Source organism: Dipodomys spectabilis, unplaced genomic scaffold (genome assembly GCF_019054845.1).
Source record: "Dipodomys spectabilis isolate Male_0828 unplaced genomic scaffold, ASM1905484v1 ptg000548l, whole genome shotgun sequence".
Taxonomy (NCBI): Eukaryota; Metazoa; Chordata; class Mammalia; order Rodentia; family Heteromyidae; genus Dipodomys; species Dipodomys spectabilis.
This window is the reverse complement of record NW_024871225.1, coordinates 49,136-62,319: the sequence shown is the minus strand read 5'-3', so window position 1 is coordinate 62,319 and position 13,184 is coordinate 49,136. Positions and strand designations below refer to the sequence as shown.

General features: G+C 55.6%; 1 protein-coding gene across 2 annotated transcripts in view; it reads left to right on the top strand.

Moving 5' to 3' along the window:
* Nucleotides 1-13,184, top strand: part of Chid1 (chitinase domain containing 1) — a 62,594-nt gene that overhangs the window by 22,667 nt on the left and 26,743 nt on the right. For both annotated transcript variants that reach the window (XM_042670400.1, XM_042670399.1), the window contains exon 2: nucleotides 11,704-11,857. In XM_042670400.1, the coding sequence (XP_042526334.1) occupies nucleotides 11,747-11,857 (111 nt within the window). In that variant the 5' untranslated portion in view covers nucleotides 11,704-11,746. The remainder of the gene's footprint in view (nucleotides 1-11,703; nucleotides 11,858-13,184) is intronic.

Sequence of the window (13,184 nt, the reverse complement as noted above, 5' to 3'; positions counted from 1 at the left end):
CTGTGCACACGGGGTTGTCACAGCTGGAGGAGTGTGACTGCACACGGGGTTGTCACAGCTGGAGGAGTGTGACTGTGCACACGGGGTTGTCACAGCTGGAGGAGTGTGGCTGGGCACTCGGGGTTGTGACAGCTGGAGGAGTGTGACTGCACACGGGGTTGTGACAGCTGGAGGAGTGTGACTGTGCACACGGGGTTGTCACAGCTGGAGGAGTGTGACTGTGCACACGGGGTTGTGACAGCTGGAGGAGTGTGACTGTGCACACGGGGTTGTCACAGCTGGAGGAGTGTGACTGTGCACACGGGGTTGTCACAGCTGGAGGAGTGTGACTGTGCACACGGGGTTGTCACAGCTGGAGGAGTGTGACTGTGCACACGGGGTTGTCACAGCTGGAGGAGTGTGACTGTGCACACGGGGTAGTCACAGGTGGAGGAGTGTGACTGCACACGGGGTTGTGACAGCTGGAGGAGTGTGACTGTGCACACGGGGTTGTGACAGCTGGAGGAGTGTGACTGTGCACACGGGTTGTGACAGCTGGAGGAGTGTGACTGTGCACACGGGGTTGTCACAGCTGGAGGAGTGTGACTGTGCACACGGGGTTGTGACAGCTGGAGGAGTGTGACTGCACACGGGGTTGTGACAGCTGGAGGAGTGTGACTGCACACGGGGTTGTGACAGCTGGAGGAGTGTGACTGCACACGGGGTTGTGACAGCTGGAGGAGTGTGACTGCACACGGGGTTGTGACAGCTGGAGGAGTGTGACTGCACACGGGGTTGTCACAGCTGGAGGAGTGTGACTGTGCACACGGGGTTGTGACAGCTGGAGGAGTGTGACTGTGCACACGGGGTTGTGACAGCTGGAGGAGTGTGACTGTGTACACGGGGTTGTCACAGCTGGAGGAGTGTGACTGTGCACACGGGGTTGTGACAGCTGGAGGAGTGTGACTGCACACGGGGTTGTGACAGCTGGAGGAGTGTGACTGTGCACACGGGGTTGTGACAGCTGGAGGAGTGTGACTGCACACGGGGTTGTGACAGCTGGAGGAGTGTGACAGCACACGGGGTTGTGACAGCTGGAGGAGTGTGACTGTGCACACGGGGTTGTCACAGCTGGAGGAGTGTGACAGCACACGGGGTTGTGACAGCTGGAGGAGTGTGACTGCACTCGGGGTTGTGACAGCTGGAGGAGTGTGACTGCACACGGGGTTGTGACAGCTGGAGGAGTGTGACTGTGCACACGGGGTTGTGACAGCTGGAGGAGTGTGACTGCACATGGGGTTGTGACAGCTGGAGGAGTGTGACTGTGCACACGGGGTTGTCACAGCTGGAGGAGTGTGACTGCACACGGGGTTGTCACAGCTGGAGGAGTGTGACTGTGCACACGGGGTTGTCACAGCTGGAGGAGTGTGGCTGGGCACTCGGGGTTGTGACAGCTGGAGGAGTGTGACTGCACACGGGGTTGTGACAGCTGGAGGAGTGTGACTGTGCACACGGGGTTGTCACAGCTGGAGGAGTGTGACTGTGCACACGGGGTTGTCACAGCTGGAGGAGTGTGACTGTGCACACGGGGTTGTCACAGCTGGAGGAGTGTGGCTGGGCACTCGGGGTTGTGACAGCTGGAGGAGTGTGACTGCACACGGGGTTGTGACAGCTGGAGGAGTGTGACTGCACACGGGATTGTGACAGCTGGAGGAGTGTGACTGTGCACACGGGGTTGTGACAGCTGGAGGAGTGTGACTGTGCACACGGGGTTGTGACAGCTGGAGGAGTGTGACTGTGCACACGGGGTTGTGACAGCTGGAGGAGTGTGACTGCACACGGGGTTGTGACAGCTGGAGGAGTGTGACTGTGCACACGGGGTTGTCACAGCTGGAGGAGTGTGACTGCACACGGGGTTGTGACAGCTGGAGGAGTGTGACTGTGCACACGGGGTTGTGACAGCTGGAGGAGTGTGACTGTGCACACGGGGTTGTGACAGCTGGAGGAGTGTGACTGTGCACACGGGGTTGTCACAGCTGGAGGAGTGTGACTGTGCACACGGGGTTGTGACAGCTGGAGGAGTGTGACTGTGCACACGGGTTTGTGACAGCTGGAGGAGTGTGACTGCACACGGGGTTGTGACAGCTGGAGGAGTGTGACTGTGCACACGGGGTTGTGACAGCTGGAGGAGTGTGACTGTGCACACGGGGTAGTCACAGCTGGAGGAGTGTGACTGCACACGGGGTTGTGACAGCTGGAGGAGTGTGACTGTGCACACGGGGTTGTCACAGCTGGAGGAGTGTGACTGCACACGGGGTTGTGCCAGCTGGAGGAGTGTGACTGTGCACACGGGGTTGTGACAGCTGGAGGAGTGTGACTGCACACGGGGTTGTGACAGCTGGAGGAGTGTGACTGTGCACACGGGGTTGTGACAGCTGGAGGAGTGTGACTGCACACGGGGTTGTGACAGCTGGAGGAGTGTGACTGCACACGGGGTTGTGACAGCTGGAGGAGTGTGACTGTGCACACGGGGTTGTCACAGCTGGAGGAGTGTGACTGTGCACACGGGGTTGTGACAGCTGGAGGAGTGTGACTGTGCACTCGGGGTTGTGACAGCTGGAGGAGTGTGACTGCACACGGGGTTGTGACAGCTGGAGGAGTGTGACTGTGCACACGGGGTTGTGACAGCTGGAGGAGTGTGACTGTGCACACGGGGTTGTCACAGCTGGAGGAGTGTGACTGTGCACACGGGGTTGTCACAGCTGGAGGAGTGTGACTGCACACGGGGTTGTCACAGCTGGAGGGCACGTGGCTATTAGGCCTAGAGAGCTAGCGCAGTCAGTGTGCTGAGTGGTCAGGAGTAGGTCTCCGATTTGTGCCAGGCAGGCAGGAAGTATGGATTCCCCCTAACTTTCACCAGGCTGAAAGCCTCGGTGACTCTAAGCAGGGGTAGCTCCTGGGCCTCTTGCTTCACAGGTTTCTAAACAGAAGCTTGGAGAGGTCAGTGACCTCTGGATCTTGTGCCGTCCCACACTGTGGGGATATTAGTGTCCGGTGGTTGTGGCCCCCCCTCTGAGCAGGCTGCCCCAGGGTCTCCTCGTCTGTGAAGGGTGCCTGTGACTTGGCTGTGGAGTAGCATATGGTCAATAAAGTTCACCCAGGTTTGTGATCTTCCTGACTCGTGTGTGTATGTGTCTGAATATGTATGTTATATGCATATGCATATGTATATGTATATGTATGTGAGTATTGGACCTTGAAATCAGGGCCTGGGGCTTTTCGCTTTTTCTCTCCCATGAGTGCTCTACCCCTTGAACCATACCTCAACCTCCAGCTTTTTTGCTAGTTAATTCAAGATAAGAATCTCACATTTGTCCATCAGGGCTGGCTTCAAACCACAATCCTCAGATCTCTATCTCCTGAGTAGCTAGGATTATAGGCATGAGCTATCGGTGCCCAGCCTGTCCTGACTCTTACACCAATTTTATTTCCAAGCATCAACACTTCTCACCTAAGAACACAGCTACAAAATTTGTGCTCAAAGGTGAAATCATAGGATGATCCCTCTACTTGGTGTAAAAGCATCATTTCCATTAAAAAAAGAAAGCTGTGAATGAAATTTATGGCTCAGTAGTAGAGTGCTTGTGTACCATGTTCAGGGGTCTGGGTTCAATCCCTTCACATTGAAAAAGCAAAAAGGCAGCGGGACTCTGGTGGTTCACCCCATAATCCTCGCTCAGGAGCCTGCGATCTGAGTATCACCGTTGGAAATCAGCCCAGGCAGGAGAGTCCATGAGACTTACCTCCAATAAACCACCCAAAAAAGACAGAAGTAGAGCTGTGGCTTAAGAGTGTTAGCCTTGAGTAAAAGCAGCTCAGGGATAACACCCAGCCCTGAGTTCAAGCCCCAGTGACCCCATCAGTACCAGTCAGCATTCCACCATACTGAAGTGAGATCGGTTCTGAGAGACTGAGGCTAGTTCTTAAAAACAAATCAGAAGGCTGGGTGGGTGCCGGTGGTGCCTGTAATTCTAGCTACTCAGGAGGCTGAGCTATGAGGATCACAGTTCAAAGCCAGCTCAGGCTGAAGAGCTGAGGCCCCATGACCAAAACAACAACAACAACAACAAATCAGAAGTTAAGAGTGTGTGACAGCGGAGGTGGGTCTCATCCCTTTGACTCTACAACCAAGTGTATGTGACGGTTCTGTTCGTCCAGTGTCATCATACTGCACTGGGGGGGGGGGGGTGTCATCACTTTTACTCTACCAGACCAAGTGTAATGAAGCAGTTCTGTTCATCCAGTGTCATCATACTGCACTGGGGGGGGGGGGGACTTCTTCCCAAAGAAGGTCATTGGTCCTTGGAGAAGAAACACATTTTTTTTTTGGGGGGTGGGGGTCTGGTCGTGGGGCCTGAACTCTGGGCCTGGGCGCTGTCCCTCAGCTCTTCAGCTCAAGGCTAGCACTCTACCACTTGAGCCACAGCACCACGTCTGGCTTTTTGCTTATGTGGTTCTGAGGAATCGAACCCAGGGCCTTGAGCATGCAAGGCAAGTGCTCTACCACTGAGCCACCTTCCCAGCCCAAGAAACACATTTTTATGTTTTGCAGTCCTGAGGCTTGAACTCAGGGTCTAATATGCTCCCTTAACTGAGATCCTCAGATCTCAGCCTCCTGAGTAGTTAAGATTACAGGCGTGAGCCACCGGCGCCCAGCTCTCCCTTAGCTTTTTTTTGCTCAAGGCTGTCACTCTACCACATGAGCCACAGTTCTACAGCCAGCTTTTGTGGTAGTTAATTGGTGGTCAGAGTCTCACAGATTCTCCTGCCCAACTGATTGTCAGGTCTGGTAGGATTACAGATGTGAGCCACTGACACCCAAGGAGAAACACACGTCAGACGGAGATGCAAGAATGCTGGGACCCCGAGGCAGAGTGAGGAGCGCGGTGGAGAGTTTGCCCTCATGGGCATCAGAGCTAAGACGGGTGGGAAGGAGGGAGTCCTGCCATTACCCTCAGACCACACTGCCTTACCCCCCCTGCCATTACCCTCAGATCACACTGCCTTACCCCCCCTGCCATTACCCTCAGATCACACTGCCTTACCCCCCCTGCCATTACCCTCAGATCATACTGCCTTACCCACCCTGCCATTACCCTCAGACCACACTGCCTTACTGCCGTTACCCTCAGATCATACTGCCTTACCCTCCCCCCCACCATTACCCCTCAGATCACACTGCCTTACCCCCCCACCCGCCATTACCCCTCAGATCACACTGCCTTACCCCCCCACCCGCCATTACCCCTTAGATCACACTGCCTTACCCACCCTGCCATTACCCTCAGATCACACTGCCTTACCCCCCCTGCCATTACCCTCAGACCACACTGCCTTACCCCCCCTGCCGTTACCCTCAGATCACACTGCCTTACCCTCCCCCCCGCCATTACCCTCAGATCACACTGCCTTACCCTCCCCGCCGTTACCCTCAGACCACACTGCCTTACCCCCCCTGCCGTTACCCTCAGATCACACTGCCTTACCCTCCCCCCCGCCATTACCCTCAGATCACACTGCCTTACCCCCCCACCCGCCATTACCCTCAGATCACACTGCCTTACCCTCCCCGCCGTTACCCTCAGATCACACTGCCTTACCCCCCCTGCCATTACCCTCAGATCACACTGCCTTACCCTCCCCCCCGCCATTACCCTCAGATCACACTGCCTTACCCCCCCACCCGCCATTACCCTCAGATCACACTGCCTTACCCTCCCCGCCGTTACCCTCAGATCACACTGCCTTACCCCCCCTGCCATTACCCTCAGATCACACTGCCTTACCCTCCCCCCCGCCTTTACCCTCAGATCACACTGCCTTACCCCCCCACCATTACCCTCAGATCATACTGCCTTACCCCCCCCCGCCATTACCCTCAGACCACACTGCCTTACCCCCCCCTGCCAATACCCTCAGACCACACTGCCTTACCCCCCCTGCCATTACCCTCAGACCACACTGCCTTACCCCCCCTGCCATTACCCTCAGATCACACTGCCTTACCCCCCCCCCGCCATTACCCTCAGATCACACTGCCTTACCCCCCCTTCCATTACCCTCAGATCACACTGCCTTACCCTCCCCCCCGCCATTACCCTCAGATCACACTGCCTTACCCCCCCACCCGCCATTACCCTCAGATCACACTGCCTTACCTCCCCTGCCAATACCCTCAGATCACACTGCCTTACTGCCATTACCCTCAGACCACACTGCCTTACCCCCCCTGCCATTACCCTCAGATCACACTGCCTTACAACCCCCCCATAGTTCGTACTGCTCAGCCGCCAAGGATAATGCGAGTCCTGGCATTCTCCTGGGTCTGTAGATTTATTTCATTTATTTATTTATTTTTGGCCTGTCCTGAGCTTGAATTCGGGGCCTAGACACTGTCCCTGAGCCTCTTTGTGCTCAAGGCTAGTGCTCTACAACTTCTGAGCCACAGCACCACTTTTGGCTTTTTCTGAGTAGTTTCTTGGATATAAGAGTCTCTCAGACTTTTCTGTCTGGGCTGCCTTTGAACCTTGATCCTCAGATTTCAGCTGCTTGAGTAGCTAGAATTACAGGTAAGAGCTACTGGTGCCTGGCTTTGTTTTGTTTTTAATTGCACTCCTCCATGTTTTCCACATATCCCCTACCCCTATTCTTCCACCCTTTTGTAGAGGGGAGGAATCATGGGAGGTGGGGATCACAGGTCAGGGGATAGGAAAGCTGTGTACTCGAGTATAACCTCCTCCTTTAGCTGGCCCAATTGTACATCTGCAGAACCTCAGATGGAGACCCAAGGCCACAGTGGGGCAGGGCACCAGGCCACACCCTCAGGTCAGTCCTGGACTGCTCCTTCAGGGTTACAGCCTTCTGTTTTTTCACCCTTTCCTCTGTCATCCATGAAAAGAGAAGGAGTTTATACTCAGGCAGGGGTTAGGGGTTTAAGACTCACACCTGGAGCCAGGGCAGCCACAGTCAGCCTGGCCAGGCAAGCTCTGGGTGATTCTGTCATCTTACCCCAACCCCATTCCATGCCAAAACTCCATCCAGCCCAAGCCTTACAGTTTACTGTGGTGAGGTGAGGGGAGGTGGCAGAAGGCTATTTACCCCCCTTACCCCCTTGCTTTTCCAGTTTACTGTGGTGGGGTGAGGGGAGGTGGCAGAAGGCTGTTTATCCCCCTTACCCCCTTGCTTTTCCTCCTTTCGCTGAGGGGAAACACTGGTAGGACGGGAGATCAGGGTTGGAGGGTGATGGGAACCTAGATCGTCCCCTCCAGACACCAAAGGCTCTTAAGAGCCGTCACTGCCATTTCTCGAGGTCTTGAGCATCCGGCATTGCCCTGCATGCCCCCAGGCACCTCCCCTGGCTGGAGAGCCCCCTGGGTAGCCGTGGCCTGGGAACATGCTGCCACAGTCACCTCCTGTACCAGCCGTGGGAATCCCCTGGCAGCATGGCAGAGCAGGGCAGCCTCTGCCCAGGAGGCAGAGGGGTGAAGGCAGGCACCCAGTCCAGGGGTCACCGAGGAGGGCGGCAGCCTTGGGAGTGACCCGGATCATGTGTACTCTTCCTGGCTGGGTTTTTTGGAGCTAATTCAGCCTAGATTCCAAGCCTAGATTCTGAGGTGCCTCTGGCCCCAGGGTAGTGAGCTGGGTCAGCCTCAGATCTCCTGCCAGCTTCTGCCCTGGTTTTGTGGACCCTTGGCTGGCCTGGAACCCATGCTCTGCAGGGCTGAGAGAAGAGGTGAGGCCACTTGAAGGACTGACAGCCTGCTGAACTGTGGCTGTGCAGAATTTCCCAAAACCTAAACGTGAACGGCACCGCTAATAAAGTCCAGTGCAGGAGCTGAGGCCGGAGGCTCACACCTGTCATCCTCGCTACTCAGGAGATCTGAGAACTGCAGTCTGAAGCCAGCCAGAGCAGGAAAGACTAAGACTTCCTTTTCTTTTCTTTTCTTTTTTTTGTCAGTCTTGGGGCTTGAACTTGGGCCTGGTCACCATCCCTGAGTTCTTTTGCTCAAGGCTAGTGCTCTACCACTTTGAGCCACAGCACCACTTCCAGTTTTCTGGTGGTTAATTGGAGATAAGAATCTTATAGCCCAGTGGCTCACGCCTGTAATCCTAGCTACTCAGGAGGCTCAGATCTGAGGATCGAGGTTCAAAGCCAGCCCGGGCAGGAAAATCCTTGAGACTCTTATCTCCAATAAACCACTAGAAAACCAGAAGTGGCGCTGTGGCTCAAATGGTAGAGCGCTCGCCTTGAGCTGAAGAGCTGAGGGACAGTGCCCAGGCCCAGAGTTCAAGCCCCACGACTGACCAAAAAAAAAAAAAGAACCTTGCAGACTTTTCCTGCCCAGGCTGTCTTTGAGCCATTCTCCTCAGATCTCAGCCTCCTGGATATAGTTACAGGCGTGAGCCACCAGTGCCCAGCTCCATGAGACTCTTATCTCCAATAAATTACTCAAAAAAAAAAAAAAGGGCAGTATGGCTCCAGTAAAGCACTAGCCTTGAGCCAAAAACCTCAAAGACAGCATTCAGGCCCTGAGTTCAAGACCCTGGACCAGCATCGAAAGAAAGGAAGAGAGAGAGAGAGAGAGAGAGAGAGAGAGAGAAAGAGAGAGAGAGAGAGAGAGAGAGAGAGAGAGAAAGAAAGGAATCAGTGCAGAAAATACAAATAGAAGAAAAAAAAAAGAAAATACAAATAGAAGAAACGAATGTCCAGTAGTTCCTGGTTGCCAGTGCATTCACATTTCCACCTCCTTCGCCCTTTTTTTTTTTTTTTTTTTTTGGGTCCGGTCATGGGGTCTGAACTCTGGGCCTGGGCGCTGTCCCTCAGCTCTTCAGCTCAAGGCCAGTGCTCTACCACTTGAGCCACAGTGCCACTTCTGGCTTTTTTTCTTTTTGCTTATGTGGTGCTGGGGAATCGAACCCAGGGCCTCAGGCATGCAAGGCAAGCGCTCTACCACTGGGCCACCTTCCCAGCCCTCCTTTGCCCTTTCTTATGCGGGCATTTCTATGCAGGCGTGGAGGCTCTAGATGGTCATCCAGTGGCTGAGGGCCAAAGAAAGAGAAGGAGGACTGTGAGGCCAGCTGGCGTAGCGGTTCACGCTGGTAATCCCGGTTGTTCAACAAGATTTCAATTTTAAGGCCAACCTGTGCTACGTAGCAAGTCTCTGTCTATACACACGTACACACATTCCTACATACACATGTCTGCAAACACATGAACATACGAGACATACAGGTCAGGTGTGGTGGCACGTCCTGTATCTCAGCATTCCAGAGATAGGAAGATCTCAAATTTGAGACTAGTCTAGCTACAGAGAGTTTAATAACAACAACAGCAAAACAAGCTGGGTGCCGGCGGCTCATGCCTGTCATCCTAGCTACTCACTCCAGAGGCTGAGATCTAGCCGGGCGCTGGTGGCTCACGCCTGTAATCCTAGCTACTCAGGAGGCTGAGATCTGAGGATCCCGGTTCAAAGCCAGCCCGGGCAAGAGAGACCGTGAGACTCCTATCTCCAATAAACCACCAGGAAACCGGAAGTGGCGCTGTAGCTCAAGTGGTAGAGCGCTCGCCTTGAGCTGAAGAGCTGAGGGATAGCGCCCAGGCCCAGAGTTCAAGCCCCACGACCAACCAAAAAAAAAAAAAAGAGGCTGAGTTCTGAGGATCGCAGTTCAAAGCCAGTCCTGGCAGGAAAGTCCGTGAGACTCTTATCGCCAATGAACCACCAGAAAATCAGACGTAGCACTGTGGCTCAAGTGGTAGAGTGCTAGCCTTGAGCTAAAGAGCTGAGGGATGGCACCCAGGCCGAGTTCAAGTCCCATGACTAACCAAAAAGAACCAAAAGCAAACACTAATATATTCTGCTGCATAGGGGCTGGGAAGGTGGCTCAGTGGTAGAGCGCTTGCCTTGCATGCCTGCGGCCCTGGGTTCGATTCCTCAGCACCACATAAGCAAAAAGAAAAAAGCCGGAAGTAGCGCTGTGGCTCAAGTGGTAGAGTGCTAGCCTTGAGCTGAAGAGCTGAGGGACAGTGCCCAGGCCCAGAGTTCAGGTCCCACGACTAGACCCCCCCCCCAAAAAATATATATATACATATATACATACACATATATGTATATATTCTGCTGCATAAATGCAGATTTCTGTGTGTTGTGTTGACCCGTGGAGCTGCAAGCTCCTCAGTACCTCTCTTGTCGAGCCTCCGAGGTGCCGGGGCCTGAGCTGGCCCGCACATGTGGGCACTTGTGAGAGGAAGGAAGTGGACAGTATAACGGTGATAACCAGATTTCATTTGAAAAGCCTTTTGCAGCTCGAATTCCCGCGCGGCTCGAGAGTTTTCCGGATCCTCCTGTAAGCAGGCTCTCATCCTTCTCATAACCAGTGGACACCCTGACTTACCTGAGTGTTTGTTTCTGTGATCACTAGTGAAGCTGAGTTGCTAGACTGAAGTATTGTTGTATTTTATACCTCTCATGTCCTTTATTTTTAGATGAGGACATTTTTAGCATAACGTTTTGGGGTTTTTTTTTTTTTTGGCCGGTCATGGGGCCTGAACTCTGGGCCTGGGCGCTGTCCCTCAGCTCTTCAGCTCAAGGCTAGCGCTCTACCACTGGAGCCATAGCGCCACTTCCAGCTTTTTCTGTTTATGTGGTGCTGAGGAATCGAACCCAGGGCCTCATGCTTGCAAGGCAAGCACTCTACCACTGAGCCACTTCCCAGCCCCTAGCATATTGTCTTTTATTGTGTAAAATTTCTTCACATATCATGGATCCATTATAGGTAGAACCCAAGTATGTGTTTTCTGACTTAATATTTGTCTTTAAATTTGCTTCTTTACATCCCAAATTGAAGTTTTGGTTCTTTCTATCAGGAGACAGGATCTCACGGCTACCCACGCTATCTTTAAACTTACGGGCTCAAGCAATCCTTCCACCTTAGCTTCTCCAATAGCTGAGCTAGCAGGCAAATACCACAGAACCTAGCTTTGAGAGTTTCATGTCTGTTTGTTGTTGTTTTGTTGCTCATGGGGCCTGAACTCTGGGCCTGGGCGCTGTCCCTCAGCTCTTCAGCTCAAGGCTAGCGCTCTCACTTGAGCCACAGCGCCATTTCCGGCTTTTTCTGCTTATGTGGTGCTGAGGAATCGAACCCAGGGCCTCATGCATGCAAGGCAAGCGCTCTACCACTGAGCCACCTTCCCAGCCTGAGTTTCATGTTTTTATGTGTTTAACTTCAGTAGTGAAATTTTCTTTTATAATGTGTAGTTGTTGATACAACTGAAAAAGCTTCTATCCTGAGATAATGTAAATAAGTGTATCCATAGTTTTGGGGTTTGAGAGCCACAGAGCCATTGTTTCCCTAGAGGGCTTGCTGGGCAGCCATCGGCAGTAGGGGAGCGGTCTGTATCAGAGGGCTTGCTGGGCAGCCCTCTGTCTGTGTCCAGGGGTGGTAAAGCTCCTGCCCAGCTGTCTAAAGTTGGTGGTGGTGGAGGCAGAGGGGCCCAGACGTGCAGAGGACTTGATTCCAGGACCAGCCCAGAGCAGAACTGTGTCCCTTGGAACCGAGGTCCAGCCCAGACCCGTGAGGCCCTAGGCTTCGTTAGAAGTGCTCCCATTGGCAGAGGGGCTGCCAGGCTCCATGCGGGGCATGCTCTGTGTTCTGCTCTCTCCGCAGCTTCCTGGATACACAAGTTGGCCCTGGCTGTGAGGTGCCTGCCATGTGGGCACTGCTCCATGTCCTCTGGCTGGCTCTAGCCTGTGGTTTTGTTCACACTACGCTGTCAAAGTCAGATGCCAAAAAAGCTGCCTCAAAGACACTGCTAGAGAAGGTAGGAACGTGACATGTCTCAGGGTAGCCAGGAGCTAACGCACAATCCTCTCCCCAGGTTGGCGTTTGTGGGTTTGTCCCTGGAGGGACTTCACTCCTCGTGATGCTGCCAGCAAACCAGTGACGGGCGGGGTAGCGGGGTGGCCAGGTGGGAGTTAGGGCGGCGGGGGTCTTGGCGGTGGGTCAGGGCAGCGGGTCAGGGCGGCGGGGGTCAGGGCGGCGGGGGTCAGGGCGGGGGTCAGGGCGGCGGGTCAGGGCGGCGGGGGTCAGGGTGGCAGGTCAGGGCGGCGGGGGTCAGGGCGGCGGGGGTCAGGGCAGCGGGTCAGGGCGGCGGGTCAGGGCGGCGGGGGTCAGGGCGGCGGGGGTCAGGGCGGCGGGTCAGGGCGGCGGGGGTCAGGGTCAGGGTGGCGGGGGTCAGGGCGGCGGGGGTCAGGGTGGCGGGGGTCAGGGCGGGGGTCAGGGCAGCGGGTCAGGGCGGCGGGGGTCAGGGCGGCGGGTCAGGGCGGCGGGGGTCAGGGCGGCGGGGGTCAGGGCGGCGGGGGTCAGGGCGGGGGTCAGGGCGGGGGTCAGGGCGGGGGTCAGGGCGGCGGGTCAGGGTGGCGGGTCAGGGCGGCGGGGGTCAGGGTGGCGGGGGTCAGGGCGGGGGTCAGGGCAGCGGGTCAGGGCGGCGGGGGTCAGGGCGGCGGGGGTCAGGGCGGGGGTCAGGGCGGCGGGGGTCAGGGCGGCGGGTCAGGGCGGCGGGAGTCAGGGCGGCAGGGGTCAGGGCGGGGGTCAGGGCGGCGGGGGTCAGGGCGGCGGGGGTCAGGGTGGCGGGTCTGCAGGTGGTGGGCCTGCTCTTTGGCACGCTTCGTTTCCCAGTTCAGGACACATTTTCTGTGGCAGTCCAACTTTCCTCCACCTCCTGCTTTTCTTGCACACCCCTGCTCCACCGCGCTGGCATTCCCTCCCCCCACAGCTCCCTCTGCGTCACAGCCTTCATGCTGCTCTGCTGACAGGCACCCGGGGATTGCCACGCCACATGCCCGCCCTCCGTCCCAGAGCTCCATGCTGCTGGCTAGGTTGCTGTGGCGGGACCATTCCTGTGACCCAGTTGGGTCTGACCGATGCGCTCCACCTGGGAACAGAGAACCAGAACAGTGGGCATCTCGGTCCCTCGTGGAGCCAGCCATTCAGGGAGTAGACCGGGCCAGGGGAGCCTGCGTTGAGCCCAGAGCAATGGCAGAATCGTTGAGTCAAGAGACAGATGGGGACTTTGAGAAACAGAGGTGGAGTAAGGAAGGTCTGTTCATAAGGCACAAGAGCTTCCATATTGGGGGGCACAGGGAGAT